The sequence below is a fragment of the Trachypithecus francoisi genome, unplaced genomic scaffold (genome assembly GCF_009764315.1).
Source record: "Trachypithecus francoisi isolate TF-2019V2 unplaced genomic scaffold, Tfra_2.0 Lachesis_group13, whole genome shotgun sequence".
Lineage (NCBI taxonomy): Eukaryota > Metazoa > Chordata > Mammalia > Primates > Cercopithecidae > Trachypithecus > Trachypithecus francoisi.
In genome coordinates, this window is record NW_022681458.1 from 64,575,016 (window position 1) to 64,597,420 (window position 22,405).

Genomic DNA, 22,405 nt, shown 5'->3' on the forward strand with positions numbered 1-22,405 from the left:
ATTAAAAAAATACTTATGAGTATTTTTTTGTATGAGATATAATTAAAAACTAAGAAATGGGAGAAATGTCCAAATACCAAATATGATCAGACTGAGTGAAATATAGCCTCTTCACTATGTTTACATGAATAATTAGTAAGCATTTGGAAAACAAATAGGATGATTGTACCAAATGCAGTGACACAGCCTTAAAATACTGTCTGTGACTCAATATTTATACATGTTGAATGTGTATATACAAAAGATATCAAGAATGTTAGATTATTAGCTCACTGCAAGCTCCGCCTCCCGGGTTTACACCATTCTCCTGCCTCAGCTCACTGCAAGCTCCGCCTCCAGGGTTCACGCCATTCTCCTGCCTCAGCCTTCCGGGTAGCTGGGACTACAGGCGCCCGCCACCTCGCCCGGCTACTTTTTTGTATTTTTTAGTAGAGACAGGGTTTCACCATGTTAGCCAGGATGGTCTCAATCTCCTGACCTCGTGATCCGCCCGTCTCGGCCTCCCAAAGTGCTGGGATTACAGGCTTGAGCCACCGCGCCCGGCCATATCTGAGCTTTCAAAATGCAATTAGGAAAGCATTTAAAAGGGAGGTAAGGTAATCATAGTCAAATCTCCATATGCAATTTACAGAGGTTCCCATAAAGAATTTAATTTAACAGAAGGAGCAAATGTAGAGGAAATACTCCTTTTACTACACAATACAAATAGAATCTAATCTACAATTTTAATCGCCTTTTAGGCCAAATGTTAGGTGCCTCAGAGCAGAAGAAATGAACTGTTTAACAATGCTACTGTCAATTTGCCAGCTGTGTTTCTCTTCTAGTGTTAATTCATTCTCATAAAAAAAGATCCCTTGAATATTTACATTTTAACTACCAGATATACAAAGTTTAAGAAACAATGGAGAAACGTTTTAACTACAAGGGCACTATCATTAGGAATAACCTAATTCAAATAAAGTGTGATGGATAAATGAATGAAACGAATTTGTAGAAATTAGTAAAATATATATCACTCATAAGAGAATCACTAACATTCATAAATAGATGTAACTGAACATTAATAGAGCATTATCATCTTTCAACATATCCAGGATCTATATATTACACAGTTCAGTTTTCAGCAGATGAACAGATTACTGAAGTCATAACAAAGCTTGATGGGCCTGACTGATTAGTATCTCAAGTCCAAATAATGAAAAATACCTTTTAGAACACCTTAATTTGGGTCCATTTCAGAAAGTGACTTAGATCTAACACCTTTTACAACAGACCAACTCTATCATTTAAGACACTTAAACACTAACCTCTTCCAAAATCATCTGGACAAGTAATAGTGTGGCTGTCAAAGTCACTACAGTATTCTTTAATTAAAAAAAATTTTGGGGCTCTATACTTTTTGGAGTACTTTATTTGTATTAGACTCAATGACTAGCAATTACTTCCCATATAACTTCTTCAGAAAAGTTTGGACTGGAATTTCTATTCCAATGTACAAAGTACATTTTAATGGACAAAAATGAAATAAATGAATTCAATAAATGTACCCTACACCTAAGTTATTTTTCTTAGGATCCTTGATTTTAGATAGATCCATAATTATTTTTAAATAACTTTGGAACAGCTTTGTAAAATGTTATTTCAACTTTGATTTTAGATACAGGGGGTCTATGTGCATGTTTGTTACCTAGGAATATTGCGTGATGCTGAGGTTTGGAGTATGGATCCTATCACCCAGGTAGCAAGCCTAGCACCTTATAAAAAACTGGTTTAAAAAATACATCTCACATTTTCAACATAAAATAATCTCCTTAGCCACTACTACGCAGGTCAAATCAAACTAAACTGAAATCAAATTCCAATTAAATGTTAGTTTAATCAAGTATGAGCCATAAGAACTACAAAAGTCTTATTTACCAAAGCCATTCAAGTAACTAGGCTTTGCATATTCTAACTGGTTTTATAAGATGGTCACAGAAACCGAACATATAAGCTTTTATAGGAAAACCATTCTTAAAACACAGCTACTTAATAAAAATGACATATGGCCAATTCAGTCTAAATAAACTAATTCTACTGATCAACAATACAGAATGAATATTCTTAGGCCTTAGGAATACATTCTGAAGAACCTAGATTTAAGCGTAATTACAGAATGTGCCCTAAGGCAGAATATTTTACTTCCTAATCATTTTCCATAGGTAGCGGTTTATCACGATAGTTTCATAATGTTACAGCAGGGGTGGGGTTCTTAAGAGATGTTGAACAGGAACTGGGGACAGAAGGAAGAAGGGGGAAGGGTAAAATCTATTAAGTTACCATTTGACAAAACAAAGGAATAAAAATTTCTCAACTACACAAGAATAGATTTGATTACCTAAAATGTTTCAAAATCTAATGGTAACAAATAGTTTTTGGATTATTATGTCTGATTTGTTTTCAGGATTACAATAAAAGAGAGCTGACTGTCTGCTAAAAGGCTGGACTATCAAGAGAAAAATGAAGCATCAGTTTGAGTTGATAATATAAACACAAAAATTTTTTTCTTAGATTTTAAGGACTTTAAGATAAAAGGTGCATTGTTAAAGATACACCAAAATTTAAAATAAACTAAAAGTAACATGACATTCTTACACCCACTATGTCAACATTAGCTTAATCCCATTGTAAGCTTTTTACTACAGAGAACAAGACCTCTCTTTGCCCTTCCTTCAGATATCTTGAATGCCCAGCAAATAATCGCTAAAATCTACTTTTTCAGCTTTTATAATCTCTGATCCTATCCTCAGTGTACCTGTTTAAAACATGTTAATACACAGACGACTTGGTACTTTCTGCAAGGCTTGTTAAACCTGGACAGTCTCTGCCACACAGAAGCAGAAACGACTACTTTAAGGAGATCCGTTTGATTGAAATGAACATTTAAGGTGTAAGGAAGATGCTTTCCTCAGATCTCATGTTAGAATTTTACTTTCTTACTTTGCAGAAGCACATGTTAGCAAATTCTAAAGGGTATCTCTTCCCAATGGGAACAATAAGGAAAACTAAGAAACACAACACTAGTACTAGGAAAGTACAAGCTAAGACAATGGAAAAGACAAAGAAAAGACAAAAACAAACACACACACACACAAAATTAGCAGTTTAAAGAATACAGAAATATTTCTAGTCTTGGAAAACAAATATATGCAAATTATCATGCTATAAGGAGCAAGTAAGCTTAATAATTGAATGCCTTAATGAGGACTTATCATTGGAAAGGAAAGGCAAATATACAAATTTTCCTTACTAATACTAGCATGGATTATCTACCTCAAGCTTAATGTAATTATGTCACAACAATACTACAGCATTTATATAGCCCTTCAGAACCTAACAGTTTTTTCATATGCTTTCTCATTTCATTTTCACAACAGTCCCATCGAGAAATGGCATTACCACTATTTTACTGATAATATTAGAGCTTGAAGAGATTACATTACCAGTAAATAACAAAACACTGCCTTCACTCTTCAGCATCATGTTGAGTATGTATATAATTTATAATTTCTTGACTATATGATTTATAGTTTCAGTGAGTAGAGTAGTCCTCTTCTTTTTCCAGGAGTCCAGACACCTGGCTCTTCACTGCCATGCCATCCAGATGGCAGGGAATGCTTACTCACAGAAGGGTATCCTACTCCTAAAAGGCTCAGGACTGCTGTAAAATTCCAGTGGCACAATCCTAACAAGGTGGTAAGTGAACATTAGGAAAGCTGGCCAAATGTAACAGACTGAAGCTTTTTCTCAGCTGGAAAATTATATTTCCCCCACTGATTTAAAAAAAAATTTTTTTTTTCATAATAAGAAATATAAGAACAATTTTTAAAACTTACCTGCATGTAGAAAAAGGAGCAAACTGTACACCCTTCTCTTTGCATTCCCTTGTTATTCTTTCTTTTACATTTCTACAGAGATCTACCACCCTAAAAAAAAGATAAAGGAATACAATATTAAGTTTTCAAGTGAGAACTACACAAATACTAATAAATGTTGGTTAATCTGGCATCATTCAAGTCTGACATTTTCTTAGCTAAAGCTTTCATAGTTGTTCTTTCAAGAATGGAAAAGAGCCCTGATCACTCAACTTGAGCCCTCCATTCCTAACTTTAAAAAGAGGAAAGTTTTTTCTTTTTTTGACTTAAGGAAAACAGAAAGTCACAAGAACATACTCAAGTCTCCTGAATGCAGTTTCCTACACTTAGGAAAGCCTGACATCAAAATCAATTTAATTATAAGATTTTAAGAGCTTTAAAAAAAGCTATAGGCCGGGCACGGTGGCTCAAGCCTGTAATCCCAGCACTTTGGGAGGCCGAGGCGGGCGGATCACGAGGTCAGGAGATCGAGACCATCCTGGCTAACATGGTGAAACCTCGTCTCTACTAAAAAATACAAAAAACTAGCCGGGCGCATTGGCGGGCGCCTGTAGTCCCAGCTAATTGGGAGGCTGAGGCAGGAGAATGGCGTGAACCCGGGAGGCGGAGCTTGCAGTGAGCTGAGATCCGGCCACTGCACTCCAGCCTGGGTGACAGAGAGAGACTCCGTCTCAAAAAAAAAAAAAAAAAAAAGCTATAAAGAAGATGTTAATGAAAATTCAATTCTAGGTTATATGAATACCAATCTTTACCCACGTCTAACAAGTTTTCCTTAGTTTAGAAATAACTCAGGCTGGGTGCAGTGGCTCAGAACTGCTATCCCAGCACTTTGGGAAGCTGAGGACGGAGGACTGCTTGAGCCCAGGAGTTTGAGACTGGCCTGGGCAACAGTGAGACCCTATCTCTACAAAATATTTAAAAATTACTTAGGTATGGTGGCACACACCATAGTCCCAGCTAGTCAGGAGGCTAAGGTGGGAGAATCACTGGAGCCCAGGAGGGCAGGACTACAGTGAGCCATGGTTGTGCCACTGTACTCCAGTCTGGGTAACAGAATAAGACTCTGTCTCAAATAAAATAATAATAATAATAATAATAATTCAATTAATAATCATGATGTTACTAGCCTAGGCAATATAGTGAGACTTGTCTCTACTAAAAATAATTAGTTGGGCAAGGTGGCACATGCCTGTAGTACCAGCTACTTGGGAGGCTGAGGCAGGAGGACTGCTTGAGCCTGGGAGGTTGAGGTTGCAGTGAGCCAACATCGCACTACTGCACTTCAGCCTGGGCAACAGAGCAAGGCAGTCTTTAAAAGGAAATTATCATCATGATGTTATATCAAATGTTCGATAGTTTATTCTCAAGCTGAAATCCAATTTGACAAAAGATCTATTGAAGAAAAACTGTGAAAGATCTATTGAATACAAACTGTGAAAGATCTATTGAATACAAACTGTGTAAAGTATTAATGTGCTATGCTGGACTATTTGTTACTAAAAGTCCCATTTTATTGCCCAATAAATATCCTGGCCACATAATGACACTGATTCTGTGTCTTAAACCTTGATTTGTTTAGCATGATGAGACCTGAAATACCAGAAAAACTCAAAAGGTTGGCTTATCTCTAGTCTCACGACGCAGACTTGACTGTAAGAGAACCAATTTGATAAAAACAGTAGCATTTAAACAGATCATACTTTGTAAAATAAAGTTATCCATATTGCCAAGAAGAACAAACAGTATACAATTAAAATATAAACACAAAAAGGGCTTTAGTGTCTTACTAGCATGTCATTTTTTAATTTTTATGAATATAGTATCTGCAAATTTTATAAATTCTAATTTTATAAAACAATGTTCTTAAGTTAAATTCTTTATGAGAGTTGCAGGTATACATGATTTATCAATGTTATCTATGCATCACTTATGCATAGAGGTATAGAATGGCAAGGATGCACGTTTGAAAAAATATCTCATAAAACATTTAGATGACCGATATTTAATATGTCTTTACTTTGAATATATACCTTATAAAACAAATCTTTAAATATAAATAAAATCTATTAAGATTTAACATTTATAGGAGTTAATGAATATTACAAAATTTATAAAAGTAGTAAGTTCTTTTTTTGGAGTAAGTTCTTTATGTTGGCTCTAGAAAATGAAATTTAAGTGCTACAGCTAAGTAGTCTAAAAAAAACTAAGAATACAATCATCTGCTGTAACAGTCCTTTGCAAGTTATGCCACTGTGTGTGAACTGCATTTCAGCTTAAAAGCACTTAAATGTATCCAATCATCTCAAATATAACAGTAAAGAGGAAAATATTAAGAGTTCCTTATATCTAAACCCTCACTGATAGACGAATAAAGAAAAGAAGATGGAGAAAGGACTGGACTGAACAGTTATAACCCCCAATGGGACACTTCCAGTAAATAATTTTTAGGGAAAGGTTTCTGAAAGTATTCTCTCACAGAACTTGATCAAAGGCAAACACAGTCCACTTGGATCAATCCTTTTATAGGACAGAAACATAACTGCATACTTTCAAATTCTTACTTATCAGCAAATTTAACACTTGACCATTTCATCCCTGAAAAAAACTTCCCTGGGGCTTTTTTATATCATTGGAATAATATCTACATCTTCTAGATGTAGATATTATTATTATTATATCTATTATTATTATATCTACATCCTCTAGATATTATTATTCAATACACTTTGCCACCTTTTGTGGTTCAAGACCAGCCTAGGCAACAAATGAGACCTCATCTCTAGAAACAAAACAAGTTAGCCAGGCACGGTGATGTGTACCTGGGATCCTAGCTACCTAGGAGGCCAAGATGGGAGAATCGCTTGAGCCCAGGTAGTCAAGGCTGCAGTGAGCCGTGATAGCATCACTACACTCTGGCCTGGGTGACAGAGGGAGACCCCATCTCAAAAAAAAAAAATTTTTTTTTGAAATCTCCAACCCTTAAGATATCTATTTTCATAGACTGTAATCTCAAATTATTCCCAAGCTCATTCATAAGAATCTATGAAGAATATTCATTGAGAACCTAACAGGTGTGGCCATTGTGGTAGGGATGGGATGGAACACAACAGGATGGGACACTTAGGAATACACAAAAACTAGTATGACCAGTAATCCCTTTAGTGGCCAATATATGAAAAAGCCAATAATCTAATAATGTGTGAAAGTTAAAGACCCTGATCCCACAGGCTACTGCAAACATGGCCTCTAGCTAAAGGTTTGAAAGAAAAAGAAAATTGCTAAATGGTTGTCAACAAGTAAATTTTACATAAAAATGTAGTTGCCTTCTATTAATATTATTAAAACTTCAGCTGAAGAAATTGTTTTAAAGGTAAACAAATGTGTAACTGCATAAAACAGAAATTATCAGTGTGTCAATTAAATATGCAAGTATATATAAAGAATAGATGAAGAGAAATAAAAAAAATTGCACACTATTAGCTTCCACAGTTGGAAGAATAAAAAAACAAGATGTCAATCATCAGTACTAACTGATGACAAGGAAATTCATTAACTCTTAAGAGGTAGCATTGCACTCCCCCACTGTCCCAGTGATATGGACTGAATGTTTGCGTCCCTCTCAAAATTCATATATTGAAATCCGAAGCCCCAGTTAGATGGTATTAGAAGGTGAGACCTTTGGGTGGTCATTAGGTTATGAGGGTGGAGCTGCATGAATGGGATTAGTGCTTTATAAAAAGATATGAGAGGGCTTGCTTTCTCTCTCTCTCTGCTTTCCTCCAGGTAAAGATATTAAGAAGATGGCCATCTATAAAACCAGGAAGAAGGCCTTCAACAAAACCCCAACCATGTTAACATCCTGATCTCAGACTCCAAGCCTCCAGAACTGTAAGAAATAATTGTTTCTTGTCTAAGAACATTTAAGCTACCCAGTCTAAGGTGCTCTGTATAGCAATCCAAACTGGCTAAGATACCCAAAGAGAGGAATTAAACACTAAAATGGTCTTAGACGCATTAAAAGTCTTTCCCCCAACTTTTCAAGTTCCTTGTATAGTGTTGTATTTGCAGGGAGGGGTTGTTTCGGGGTTTCTTTTGGTTTTTCCTGCCAGGTAGATAGCACTGACATAGAGAAAGGGCTGGAGAGAGACTCTGTTTGCGTAAACTAGTCCTGTGGAAAAAACCAAGCTCCATTAGAACGTCTGCCTTACTGGTTTCCCCAGGGAAGGAAAAATATGTTTCCACCCTGTTTTCTAAGTGTTTGTCTTTAGTTTTGATTTTGGAAAGATGTTAAGCATTTATTTTTAGTTAAAAATAAAAATGAATTTCATACTAAAAAAAAATTAATTTTTTAAAAAAGGTCTTTGAGACCACTATGAATAGCTGCCAAACTATTTCTACTACTTAAAGACTGATGACTTGATACTTTTTTTTATTCAAAGGGATTTATTCCCCTTGCTAAAATTTAGCATCAACATTTGTGAATAACATTTCAACTTGAGAAAGCTGATTTAAAAAAAAAATTGTGAATGACAGAGTGATAGTATAATATAAACTGGGTTACTAGCTAACAATGCATGGAATATGAACACCAATGTACTAACACAGTAGACAATGACTGCATGTAGAAAAGTAAAAAGTTTTCTGGGGGAAAAAAGAGAGATTGGAAGAAACCAAAATATTAAGATATGCAATGTAAGAAGTAGATTCACAGGGATTTGTTATGTCCTATACACTTCATTGTAGATTTAAAGTGCTTTATCACTCTTATTAAGAAAAGTAAAATATCAGTATGCTAGAAACAAATAAAAATATACAGGTTGAATATCCTGCAAAAATCCAAAATGTGAAATGCCCCCAAATCCTAAAGTTTTTGAATACCAACATGATGATCAAAAGAAATGCTCCAGTGATTTCCAGTGAAATTTCCTGGGATGGAATGCTCAACTGGTAAATATATAATACAAATATCCTGAAATCTCAAACACTTCTGGTCCCAAGCATTCTGAATAAGGGATTGTATAGACAATCTCTTTGATAATTTTTTTTTATTACTGAATGAGTTATAATAAAACTCGCAGGTCTATTAACAAGCCATTTCACATTTCCTAATCAGTTTTTATTAATTCACTAACCATACTATATGTAGGTATTGCCAGTAAATAAACCTTCTAAAATCTATTTCCATTTATCTTATTTGGGTCATTTCCTAAAATATGCTCCAGTATCAACATTTTGCTTAAATTTAAAAATAGAAATTGTACGTAATTTCCTGAACTAAATTTCCTTTATAAATCACTTAAATTCCCATTTTTACACATACAAATATCAAAAACTAAATAACGTTATGAAGGACAGTTAACTGGTTTTGTACTTTGGGAGGAGTTTTTCGAGAATACTTAGGCAATATTAATCACTTAAGAATTTAAGTCAAAGTTAGGTATAACCACATAGTAACACAGAGCATTCAATAACATTCTTCAAAATGTAAACTTCAACAACACCTTCGTTCTTTGGATCACAAATTTTCTTCAACTCCCTCCACCCAGTAAAACACTTGAAAATATGGCATTCTGATGAATACATTAATTTAAATAAAAGTAGCTGCCTTGTCTCAATGTTTCTTCATAAACTGTTTTACACTTACATATTCACACACAAAGAAACATTTTTCAAGCAATTCATATCGCATATTTGAATAATATCAGGCATTTTATTGTATTTTACCTGTCCCAAGGAGCAGAGGTCTCAAAAGATTCTCCTAATACATAGTATTCCAAAGCCAAGTCCTATTAAGACACAAACAGAAAAATCAAGAAACTACAACAGATGCAGAAGAATCAATAACACTGTTAGTCTTTCATATTCGTTGTTAGTATCACATGCTTCTAATTTAACATCATCTGCTCTTTACTATCCACCTCATAAGAGTACTGAAAAGTTGTCCCTGGAGTGAGATGCAGCCTCGATAACTAAAGGAACCTTGGCTGTCCTATTCTCCTCTGTATCCTTGGCACCAGGCAGAGTGCCTGATTCAGGGTAAGAACTCAAATTTATTTCTTTAGTGAATGGAGTTTCTATCCATGAACAATCTATGTACATGCAGAGAATATTGACAGAATAGAATTTTAGTGGCATAACTAGTAAATTAACCAATATCGAAAATTAGTCAAGATCAAAGGAGCAGGAAGATCAAGAAGTTGGGGGCGGCGGGGAAGGTATTTAGAAGGAGGAGATTTTTTTTCTTAATCAACTTCTCTTTAAAAGCAAATTTAGAAAATATAGTAATATAGTGCATCTATCTGAAGTGACAGAATAGATCAAACATCTGGAGGCACTTCTACTAGGAAAATATTCTATATTAAGAACAAATTTAGAAAATATAGTAATATAGTGCATCTATCTGAAGTGACAAAATAGATCAAACATCTGGAGGCACTTCTACTAGGAAAATACTTTATAGTATAGAGGATGTAATACTCATATTACAAGTAACTTATAATACTTAAATTTCTTTATCCAGAGCAAAATTGTTCTATGATCAAAATTGGAAAGAAAGCTTCATAAGCCACCAGTGAAGTCCAGAGATTTGAAAGAAAGTTTTATAAGGCAGAAAACTCAACGTATGTTAAGTTTTCACTTCAAGTAAAATGAGTCATTTCAACCCACCTGTGCTTGGGGGAAAAAAAAAAATCCCCAAATTACTGATCTGATCTAAAACATGTTTTTCTCTAATGCACTCATTTATTCAGTAAAAGTATATTTGGAGACAATGGTATTAACCATTGTAAAACTTACAAAAACATAAAATATGTAACCCCGGGGTAGAATCTCTTAACTTGCTTTTGACTCAGTTTTAACATTAACTAGAACCTTAAAAATTAAGATAGATACTCCAAATTGTGTCTATGTTGTACTTGTTAGTTATATTTCATTTTCTAGAATTCTGAATTCAGTATTATGGGGAAAAGGCCAATATCCTCAGAGAAAATGCCTAACAAACAACATTTTATGTATATTCAAAATGCTTATTTTGGGAAGAAACTATGATACTGACAGCCTATAAAGGTAGATATTATTTACAAGATCTACAATCATCTATTACCTTTCATGATCAGTACATCTGTTTTTTTTTTTTTTTTTTTTTTTAGATGGAGTTTCGCTCACTGCCCAGGCTGGAGTGCAATGGCGCGATCTTGGCTCACTGCAACCTCCGCCTCCTGGGTTCAAGTGATTCTCCTGCCTCAGCCTCCCGAGTAGCTGGGATTACAGGCATGCATCACCACACCTGGCTAATTTTGTATTTTCATTAGAGATGGGGTTTCTCCATGTTGGTGAGGCTGATCTCGAACTCCTGACCTCAGGTGATCCGCCCTCCTCGGCCTCCAAAGTGCTGGGATTACAGGCGTGAGCCACCATGCCCGGCCCGATCAGTACATCTCTTAATCAAAATTTCTAAAATGCTGAACAGGCAATAAATACACTTTTACTTATCATCATCACTGTGGGGGCAGGGGACAAAAGAGGAGGACTATATGCTTCAAATTCACTGCAATTTAAAATTCAGATTTTAGCTAGGATTAAATTTTTGCTAAAATGAGAACATAATAATTCAGCTTTTTTTAGAGAAGTAAATACATGTTGTATATAAGCTTACAACAATTGTTGTGTATAAGGTTCAAAATTTCCAAGAGAAAAATTAGTAAATTTAGTATTTGGAGGTGATGGATATCCCAATCCTGATTCGATCTTTACATATCATATGAAGCTATCAAAATATCATATGTACCCTGAAAATATGTACATCTATTATGTATAAATTTCCAAAAAACTTTATGATAAAAAAAGAAAGTTGAGTATTTGTGGAAACCAAATTCTCAATAGGATATCTGAAAAAATGACTTTTTAGAATAAGATCATTCAAATTAAGTAAACAGGAAAAATTAAAAAAAAAAAAAGTAACCCCAGCAACAGCAGAAACCAATTAAGAAATCTGAATTTGTTACAACCAAAGTAGAAAAAAAAACTAAACTGAAAAAATAAAATTTTGAAAGAACAATTTCATATCAGTAAATACAGCAGATTGAGATAAGACAATTTCAGTATATCGTAAGTAGGACATCTAGAATTAGAAACATTTGAGTGCTCAAGCACACATAATTATTTCTTTAATTCTATAATCATCGTCAGTGAACAAATAACTACATCAAGTTAAATATCAAAATTTTAAAAGTTAAAGATTTACACATCATTAAAACAGATTATTAAGTGAAGAATGTTCCTAAGTAAAACAGCTTGATTTTAACCAAATAATGTTATGAATGGTATGCTCAACTTTTAAACAGAGAAAGGCTCCATTCTTTTAAAGAGCAGAAAGACATTAAATCATCTTTAACTTCTTCAAGAACATATGGAGAAGGTTTAAATGGGCTTCTGAAGATTTGTAGCTAAAACAAGGTTCATATAGAATGATATGCTAAATTACAGTAGCTTAAAATTTTTTAAAATAGGGAAGACAATTGCATTCACTCAAAGTAAGAAAAAGTATTGTTTGCAACATAAATTAACTGGCAAGGGAAATATGATATAACTTACTCGAATGTATGCAATGACATAGGTCAGCAAATAACCTCTCTGTCCATTATCTTCTCCAGCTGCCAACCCACTGTAATTAAAGAATAAACTGTTAATTTCAAATCAACTATTAAAAATATATAAAACTAACCAAACGGATATGATACCTCAAGACAACTGCTTAACAGATTAACATATATTACACTGCATTTCATTTTTATCTTAATCTCATTTATCATAAATGTATCAAAAAGCTGCCAAGAGAATAAGTTTGAATAACAAAAATCTGAAAACACTTTTAATATTTGTTTCATCTTAATTTCAAACTTTTATTCACCAAATAAAATTGACTCATAAACTCAACTACGTCTACCCATATTCACAAAAGAGCACAGAAAGAATTAACTATGAGAAACAAACAAGCTAAAATAATCTTCACACAAGTAATCTTATTTTATTCATCATATTCTTACTCATATATTCATATGTTATTATTGTCTTACTCATATTTGAAGAAATGTGATGACTGACTAGAACTCCCCAATACTGAGAAACTTACAGAATACATGAACACATAGTATTTGGAATGTTAGATGTGGTGTTTATTTTATGAAATTTATGATTTAAATGAGAGACAAAACATATTTACATAGAAATATTTTATAAAGTAATGTATAAACAAATATAAGACCAACACAGGTAAGTTCTTATTACTATGAACATATAAACTATTTCTTTCAATTTGAAAATTTCATCCATAGAAATTGTATTTGATGATCTAGTTAGAATTAATCCCATATAACACATAATTTAGTCCAAGTACTCTTGTTTGTAAAAGTTATTCTTATTTTAAAAGACAATGAATGAATACTGTTTTTCTACTACCGTTAGTAAATAGTTTTTAATTATGCTTTTTCCATTATCATACAGAAATTAAAATTTTAATTTTGGTCAACTAAAGGAAAAACTGTTTATCTTATGGCCTCAATTAACACCTTATAATTAAATATTTTCTTCTTCTGAAGTTGTGTTGAATTTGGTAGTAAGTAATTACTACAATGTAGATGTACTCTTGTTCTGTACAAATACTGTAAGATAATTTCAGGCTAAGTGGGCTAAATCAAAATTTCCTGACTTGCCATTATAGGTAGATGGTGTTATCCAAAAGAAGTGGCAAAGATTTGATATAAGCAGCTGTAGTCTAGAACTACTTGAGAATGGGGTATAATAAAAAAAAATGAAGGGGACTGTTTGTATTAGAATGTTAATGAGCAAAGAAGATAAAACTTCGGTCAAGCAGCTGAAAGTGAGAAGAAGAGAAAGAACACAATTCTGAGCTGGATGTGAGGTTGGAGGTAGAAAGCCAAATAAAGTTTCAAAACAAAAGGAAAACAAGTCAGAAAACTGCTGTGGCAAGTGCTTAAAGGAAAATAGCTTAGGCCATAGCTCAAGTAGATATAAAATAGAGTCAGACTCTGAGTCCAAGACAGAAAAACCACCACAGGTCTAGGAAACAGAAACAGTCCATCCATCCTGAACCTAGTGGTGGAAGGAAAGGAAAAGAGAAAAAGGAGTAGGAAAGGGTGTAAGACACCTGTGTTGGGAATATTTGAGAAAAGAGAATGCCAAGTATGTACTTGATGAGAAGTAACAGGTATAAACATTTAGTAGGCTTGCCTCTGTTATATCAAGATGAGACAAAAAGTCCTACTTTTCAGTCCCAAGTCATCTTTCTTTAGACCCTCTTTTAATATTTCTAATTTCTGGCAGCAGGGAGGAAACAGATCTGTTCACATTAGGATCCAGGGAGACAAACCACAGAGAAACATGCATTTTCTCACTTAAAGCAGGAAGAAAGTGGATGTCCTTTCTAAATTCATAAGCTCAAAGAAGCACAGTCAGTCTGGGCTTTACAAGGAAATCACAGACTTAGGATTGAACTTTTTGAAACTTTTCTCTTTTTAGCTTTCAGAATTGTCAATATTCTAGCCAGAATTACCTTAAAATACAACATATAAGAATAGTAGGGCTTAAAAATTAAATGCTTCTAAATTGTACTTTTGTAATCACTCCAAAATGACTGCATGTAGATTCAAACTGCTTTATATTAAAAGTAGCAACATCCATCCCCTACTTCCTGCTGTCTCCACAAATTTCAAACATCAATTCAAGGTTTTTAAACAAATTTAAAGCTGTCTCATGAGGAAGGACTGGAAAGACTAATGAAAGAGGAATGAGAGACAATCTTTTTATATAAAAGGGCCATCTGGTGAACCTAATCACTCTCATGTTGAATTACATTAAACAACTTAAGCATGCTTTAAAAATAACGATAACATATTACCTTAAGTTCTATGGGAAATGTCAAAACACCTGTCATGAGTGCTGACAGGTAATGTTTATTCTGCTCCGCTCTTGGAGAAGTTAAAATACATTACTAACAAACATGGATAAACAATCAAAGTATGATTATTCATTACGTGGCTACTATGTTCTGTTGGGTCATATGTGTTCAAAGGTATTACTGTGTTGGGGTGGGAGTGAAAGGCAAGCAAAGAGAAAAAATGGCTAAGACAACACATAAAAATGCTCTAAATTGTTGGGAGTACTTCATAAAAATCAATGTAAAGCTAATGAGGCAGTAGAGAGTTTCATAAACAAAAAAATAAGGGATAGATGAATAATGCCCCAATTCAAAATAAAATACATGAGCTAAACAAGCACATGAAAACTGTAGCAGAAAAAAACTTGGTGGTGCTTTCCTTTGTCTTGTTACACAGGAGAGATGATTGAGGATTGAGGGTGGGAAGAGTAGCATTTTACCTAAGTAAAATATCCTTGAATCTTCAGTGATTACAACAAAAAATTAGTCCCTACAGAAAACTGGTGGGATACTAGAACTTCTGATAGAAAACCAAAAGAGGATATTTCCAAGTATTAAAGACTTAAAATAAGCCCGGTATAGTGGCTCATGCCTGTAATCCCAGCATTTTGGGAGGACAGGGTGGGAAGATCACTTGAGCCCAGGAGTCTGAGGCCAACCTGGGCAACATGGCAAAACCCCATCTGTGAGCCATGATCAGGTCACTGCACTCCAACCTGAGAGAAAGAGCAAGACACTGTCTCAAAAACAAAACAAACAAAAAAACTGAAATAGCTCTAAGGGAGCCAGGATGAAAGCACATTAAGAAATAAATTATAACTAAGAAGGAACAAATAACAGCAAAAAAAAAAAAATGAGACCTCAAATGGAGCCAGTCTTTAACTCTTTACCCTTGCTTTAAATTGAATCTCATTTATTACAATCTATTTTTAATGGACAAATTTGATACGAGTTTTGTTTGAGTAAGCAAAACTGCTGGAAGTACAGCAATAGGGCTTGGGCCTAAGTATCAGTATCTGAAGGCAGCTGGATGCCATATCTTAAAGAAGATTCACCTATATTTTTAATTGGTAAATGGATAGTGACATATAAGAAAACAAAACTGGCATTACTGACATTCATGTCAGTTGATGGCTCAAATCAAAACTGACAAAATGAATGCCTATAATCCCAATACTTTGGGAGGCCGAGACGGGTGGACCACAAGGTCAGGAGTTCGAGACCAGCCTGACCAATATGGTGAAACCCCATCTCTACTGAAAATACAAAAGTTAGCCAGGCGTGGTGGCATGAGCCTGTAATCCCAGCTACTCAAGAGGCTGAGGCAGGAGAATCACCTGAATCCGGGAGGCAGAGAGGTTGCAGTGAGCTGAGATCACACCACTGCACTCCAGCCAGGGTGACAGAGCAAGACTCTGTCTCAAAAAACACAAAAACAAACAAACAAACAAAAAACCTGACAAAATGTTTTGACAAATACCTAAAGATGAAAAAACACTGTTTTACAGGTGGCACAGTAATTAGGCATAAACAAAGTAGAATAAAAGATATCAGGAAAATATAGCATTCACTTACATTCATTCATTCAACAATTACTAAATCAAGTATTTAGTAATAACTAGACATCAACAGTGATGCACAAGACAGGTCATGCCCTATAAAAATTATGAGGCACAACAAACAAGCATTATGTCATCATCCTACCCCATTCTAACAGGAAATGTGACACATTACTAACTAGTGATGACTTACTAGTCATACTTAATTGAAATGATAAAGATAGATCCTAAAAACTGAAATTCCTCTGTGTGTGGGTTCGTGTACAGATGTGGAGGTGTGTGTGAGCGGGGAGAGGACTGAGGTGAAACTAAGCAAATTTAACCCTATATACAGTTATTCAAATGATAAAGCAAAATGCACCCTTCCATTTTCCTACAAGTCCTTCTGAGAAATTATGAAATCCAAGTAAATATTTAAATATACAATGAACAATTTTTTAAAGTTTCAGTCTCTAATATTTAAGGCTAGAGTAGGTTTTAAATCTCCTTGCTTCTTACTAATATCATATGTTTTAAGAAAACAGTCTTTTAATCAAATTACATACATACTCCCTATAACTTAGAAACTAAGTATATACATAGGGATAAATTCCTTCTGGGAAGGAAAACATGTACATTTCAAAAATTCCAACAAAAGTAAGATGACCTGAAATTCAAGTCTTCTGGTCATTACTTGGATTTTTGTAACATAATTATTTTTAAGTGATTTAGTTAAATTATCAGCAATTCCCAAAACAGTTATTGAGAAAATATGAAAGATGAATAAACTTTCTCTTTTACTGAAAAAATTAAAATTCCATTTGCCAATTTCAGAATAGGGTAAAAATAAAAGTGAGACATTTTCAATACTTAAAAATAGTACAAAAGTAAACTAAAATTTAAGTCTAAGATTAGACTCTTTTCCCCTTTAAGAATACTGCACGTTAACACTAAATTCAGACAACCCTAGAAATAAAGGGCTTACATATGAAAAAAATACATAAAAGTGGGGCATTCTAAAACACATGGCTCCGAATTAAGTGTTCATTTGTTTTCTTAAAAAACAACAAAAAAGAAATGAAAATAAATTTTACAAAGAACTCATATTAAGCATAATGGATATGATATATTTTAATCCCTAAAATAAAATAAGGAAAGATTAGTGTCTAGAAATTGTTAGTTTATGTACTTTAAAAGGAAAGGAAAAAATGTAGTCCTGATAAATGGCATTTTCACTATAGTTCTCATCGATCAGTCTTACAATCCATCAAGAAGACAGAAACCACGCTACCATTATTCAGTTGATTATAGATGTGAAATGTTTTCTGTTTCTTTATACCAACACAAAACAGTAAGTGACAGGGGGTGGAGTATAGATAATTTATCAAATACCTTCGATTAAACATAATTTTCTTTTAAAAACACACTAGTAACATGCTTTATACATACAGTATTATCACCACAGAGTAAGAGGACAATGAATTTTCTATTTTACTCTAGTAGAACAAATATCACGAAATTGACATTAATGTAAAAATCTAGGAAAAATACAATGTTTAAATAATAATATATATATAATTAGACAAGAGCAACATATCAATGTAACTTCCTAAAAATTTTGGAAGTAAACCAAAACAATATTTTAAATTTGCTATCATAAATTACCACAAATTTAATACCAAACTGAAATTAACTGCTTTGAGACATGCAGTCTGCTTGGAGACATTAATGCCTAGTACTTTTAATAACTGCTGGGTGATATTAGAATCTTAGCTTTTAACTTTCTTTCTCTTGGCATTATGAACTTGAAGCCATACCCAAATTTTGCAGCAATATCATACACTTGTTTTTCATGTTGAAGAACCTTCTCACGGTCCCCCTCAAACAGCAATGTGGCTACACTTAGCTGATTTGGGTCAAATCCTTTAAACTACAAAAAAAAAATTATTATTATTACAGATAAGTCTTATCCCACAAAATAATAAATCAAAATACACTTTGCTCATTTCCTTCTGATATGGGCTATTCAAATACATGGATTTCTTAAAAACTGAGCTTTGGAACTTTACATGTCAATCACTAAGAACGTTTAATAAACCTATTCAGGTGATTACAATGTAGCAAAACTATTCAGCACAGAAAAAACACTTTATTTCAAAGTATGCCATAGTGTTAATCATAGTGACATATTGCTTATGTAAATACAACAAATAACTTGTTGAAATAATAACTATGATAAAGAATCAAATAAAAAACTGCAGAATGATAGAATAAAGTAGCTGGATATATTGGGTGGGAAGCAAAAACCAACCACATCCCTACATACTAACAATGACTTCTTATTAAATAAAGTTTTCAAAGGCAATCTTATGCATAAAACTAAAATAGTATCTAACAATCTTAAAAAGAAATATATTAGGAAACATATCTAAAACATATCCAAAAAAAGACGAGTAAGACATATGCTCCTAAATGCATAAACTAAGTATTATAAATCACTCAATATTTCTCCAAATTAATGTACTAGTTTCTTCCAATTCTAATAAAAAAAAAACACAATGAACTTCCTAAAATGATGAAAAGTTTCTAAAATTTTTCTAGAATAATAAATAGGTGATGGTGGTAACAAGGAAAATTCTGAATAGCAAGAGGGAAAAACAGACCTACAACAATGAAATCTATTTAATTTTTTAAGAACAAAAAGCTCATTAAAAGAGACTGAGATGCACTAAAATGGTGTCTATTTCTTAGATAAGCATATAAGATATGAGGCATAGCAAATCAATGTATGAGAAGCACAGATTAATTAATGGTGCTGCCACAACTGGTTAACAATTGGAGGAGCAGGAGGGGAAGATTAATTTAGATCTTTTTCACATAATAAAATTGAAATAAATACAAATAGTAAGAAAGACAATTTTTTTTTTAAAATTCTCATTTATTATAAGAGAGAGAGTGAAGAAAATGGCCCTGATCATATTTCTGGAGGAAGGAAGGCTTTTCTAAGCTTAGACTATATTAAATAATCACAGGAAAAGAGATAAAAATCTGAACACCAAAAAATAAAAATCCCGATTAAAAAAGGAGATGCCTGCCTGGAAAAAAAAATGATTTACAACATTTATGACAAAGGGCATCTAATAATTCCAATCTCAAAAGGACACATCAAAGCACCAAGAAAAAAACATGAAGCTGCTACCCCACCACCACCTGGCAAAAATAAACATATCCAACGAATTCACACACAAATTAGATCTAGAAAATAAAAGAAAGTGTTAAAGTTCAGTCCCATTGGAGCTTCAAAAAACATGAACTAGAAGAAAGTACTGTTTCCCCCTGGTAAATTTAAAATGTAACAAAAAGAATCCCACATGGAATAACAAGGATGAAAGGAAAAGAAGGTGCTAACAATCATAGGTTAAAAAAAATCCACACTCTTATTTCACTTTATGGATATCTTCCATAAAGGAAAAAAATTCAAACTATAGAAAATGTTATGAAAATAAAACTGGTCAAATGCAGTGTTATTTTTAGAAGCTTCAAAACTGGAAAATAATTAAAATTTTCTGAAACTGATTGCCTAATTGATTTACTTAATATTTATTCCAACATGAAAAATTATACTTCTGAAATGTACATAGCAACATGGAAAAACACTCTTATAATAGGTGCATGTGGGAAGAAAGCAGAAAACAGATATCTTAAGCATTTAAAATTTTAGCATTTTATAAAAATTCTTACCTTTGTAATATAAAACTTTTTTAATCCGTCCAAAAATGATGTAAAAATAGAGGAAACCTGAGGTTTAAGAGCATGACCTAAGAAGAGAAAAAAGTTTATATAAATAGGTTATTCTGTGTTTTTCAGAAGATCAAGAAGCTACTCCAAGTTAGTATCCTAAAAGAAAGTAAAAGTTTTCATGACTTTAATTTTTAAAATCTTCCCATGTTATTTACATATTTATATTAAGATATATAGTTATATTAATGTTTGATACTTTTATCTTCTTTCAAATGTCACAACTTTTTATTTACAAATCACATTATAAATTTGATTTTTCAAGTCAAATTACTATATGTAATTAATACTACACATAGTTTAGGTATCTTTCAATAGTATGGTTTACACATAATAAAATTACTTCATTAATTTTTATTTCATTAAGAACACCCATGGTGGCTGGTTTTACTTTTTTTTTTTAATTATATAGAAACTATTCAGAACTATAACCAAATATGGAGTTAACAACAAGTTTAAGGTTGTTTCTTAATTCTTAATTCAGCCAGAATTCGTGGCATAAAACTAGCAATTGCTTCCTTAATCACACCCGGAGAGTTAAAATTGCCAAAATAACATAAATGGAGTCTCAAAATCTGTTAAATTAACATCTTTGCCTGCAGATTAAGCTTAATTGAGTGAAAACCTTTGACTGTTTTCTCACTGTTTTCAGAAAGAAACGACGACTCAACTCCTATGACTGTTACATTTAAGAGTCATGCATCTGGCTTCAGTGTTAGCAGCCCAGTTCAGAAAAAGGTGTCATACCATTTATACAGAATTTTTATAAAGAATTTCAATCTTAAGTAAATCAAAATTATCTCCAAATAAAAAGTTTATTTTTTTAAAAAAGACTTTAAGGTTTGGGGATTTTGTTTGTTTTTAAAGTGTAGGCCCTTCTTTTGTTTAGTTTAGAAACAGTAAACTAGCTGTTTATAAAACTATCACTGGTAGTTTTTTTCTATCCATTTTTTATAAGAATCTCAATCTGTAATACTACTTATTACTACATTTTTGCTGATTATAATAGGAAACTGTGTTACATAAAAGACCAAGTAATAGAAGTCTTAACCAGAGGCTAAGAGTTAGATATCTATGCTATACCTGGGGCATTAAAACAAAGCAACAAACAAACAAACTGAACTGCAGGTTAGATAGAGATCAACCTAGCAATCTTTTTGAGCTCCTTGATCACAAGTAAGAGATATGTTTGGGGATTTTTTTCTTTTATTTTAAACTATCAGAGATGCTTCCTAGTATAACTAGCATTTTAAGAGACAATTTCTAATATCTATAAAGATAGAAATAATGTATCATCAAAACATTCATTTCTGGTCCCAAATGGAACTCATCCTATATTAACAATTAGAAATAAATATATAAACATTTTTATACTGAATGTGCATGTTGTGTTCTTGGCAGAAGTTGAAATTATCTATTCTTTATACAAAAGCCTTTATACAAAAGATTCATTTATCTTTATATAATGCATGAGAACTCCATATGATACTACTCTGATATGAAATAATCCTTAAGGGTAAATGTTCACCTTAACTCGTTGAGATTTATATGCACAATTTCCATTAACGCTAGTAGAATTACTCACATACATCTCTGATACTAAGGTGACATGATAGCTTTGAAGAATAAATTATTGTAAAAGTGATACTGACTTTTAAGTGGGTATTAAGTGGATATTAAGCATTAGTATCAACTAGAAAATATTATCTTTTACTTTTTCTTAAATATGTTGCCTATCAATATAATTACATTTTAAATATATTTTAGCTATTGTAGGTTTTTTCTTTTCCTTTTTTTTTTTTTTTTTTTTGAGACAGAGTCTCACTCTGTCGCCCAGGCTGGAGAGTAGTGGGGTGATCTCAGCTCACAGCAACCTCTGCCTCCCCAGTTGAAGCAATTCTCCTGCCTCAGCCTCCCGAGTAGCTGGGACTACAGGCGCCTGCCACCACGCCCAGCTAATTTTTGTATTTTTTTTTTTTTTAGTAGAGACAGGGTTTTACCATGTTGGCCAGGTTAGTCTCAAACTCCTGACTTCGGGTGATCCGCCTGCCTTGGCATCCCAAAGTGCTGGGATTACAGGTGTGAGCCACCACGCCCAGTCGCTATTGTGGTTTTTTAAAATATTAAACTAATATCCAAATTTACTAGCTGGACGGTTTGATTTGTGAATTTTCTGTTGTTTCAATGTTAATCAAGTCATT

The 22,405-nt window shown here is 33.2% G+C and overlaps 1 protein-coding gene across 1 annotated transcript in view; it reads right to left on the bottom strand.

The window, feature by feature from the left end:
• The window catches only part of AGPS (alkylglycerone phosphate synthase), a 158,962-nt gene that overhangs the window by 26,592 nt on the left and 109,965 nt on the right, over window positions 1-22,405 (bottom strand). The window contains exons 13-17 of the mRNA XM_033231031.1: window positions 20,148-20,224; window positions 18,224-18,336; window positions 12,507-12,576; window positions 9,639-9,700; window positions 3,876-3,965 (exon numbers count right to left, since the gene is read on the bottom strand). Of these exons, the coding sequence (XP_033086922.1) occupies window positions 3,876-3,965; window positions 9,639-9,700; window positions 12,507-12,576; window positions 18,224-18,336; window positions 20,148-20,224 (412 nt within the window). The remainder of the gene's footprint in view (window positions 1-3,875; window positions 3,966-9,638; window positions 9,701-12,506; window positions 12,577-18,223; window positions 18,337-20,147; window positions 20,225-22,405) is intronic.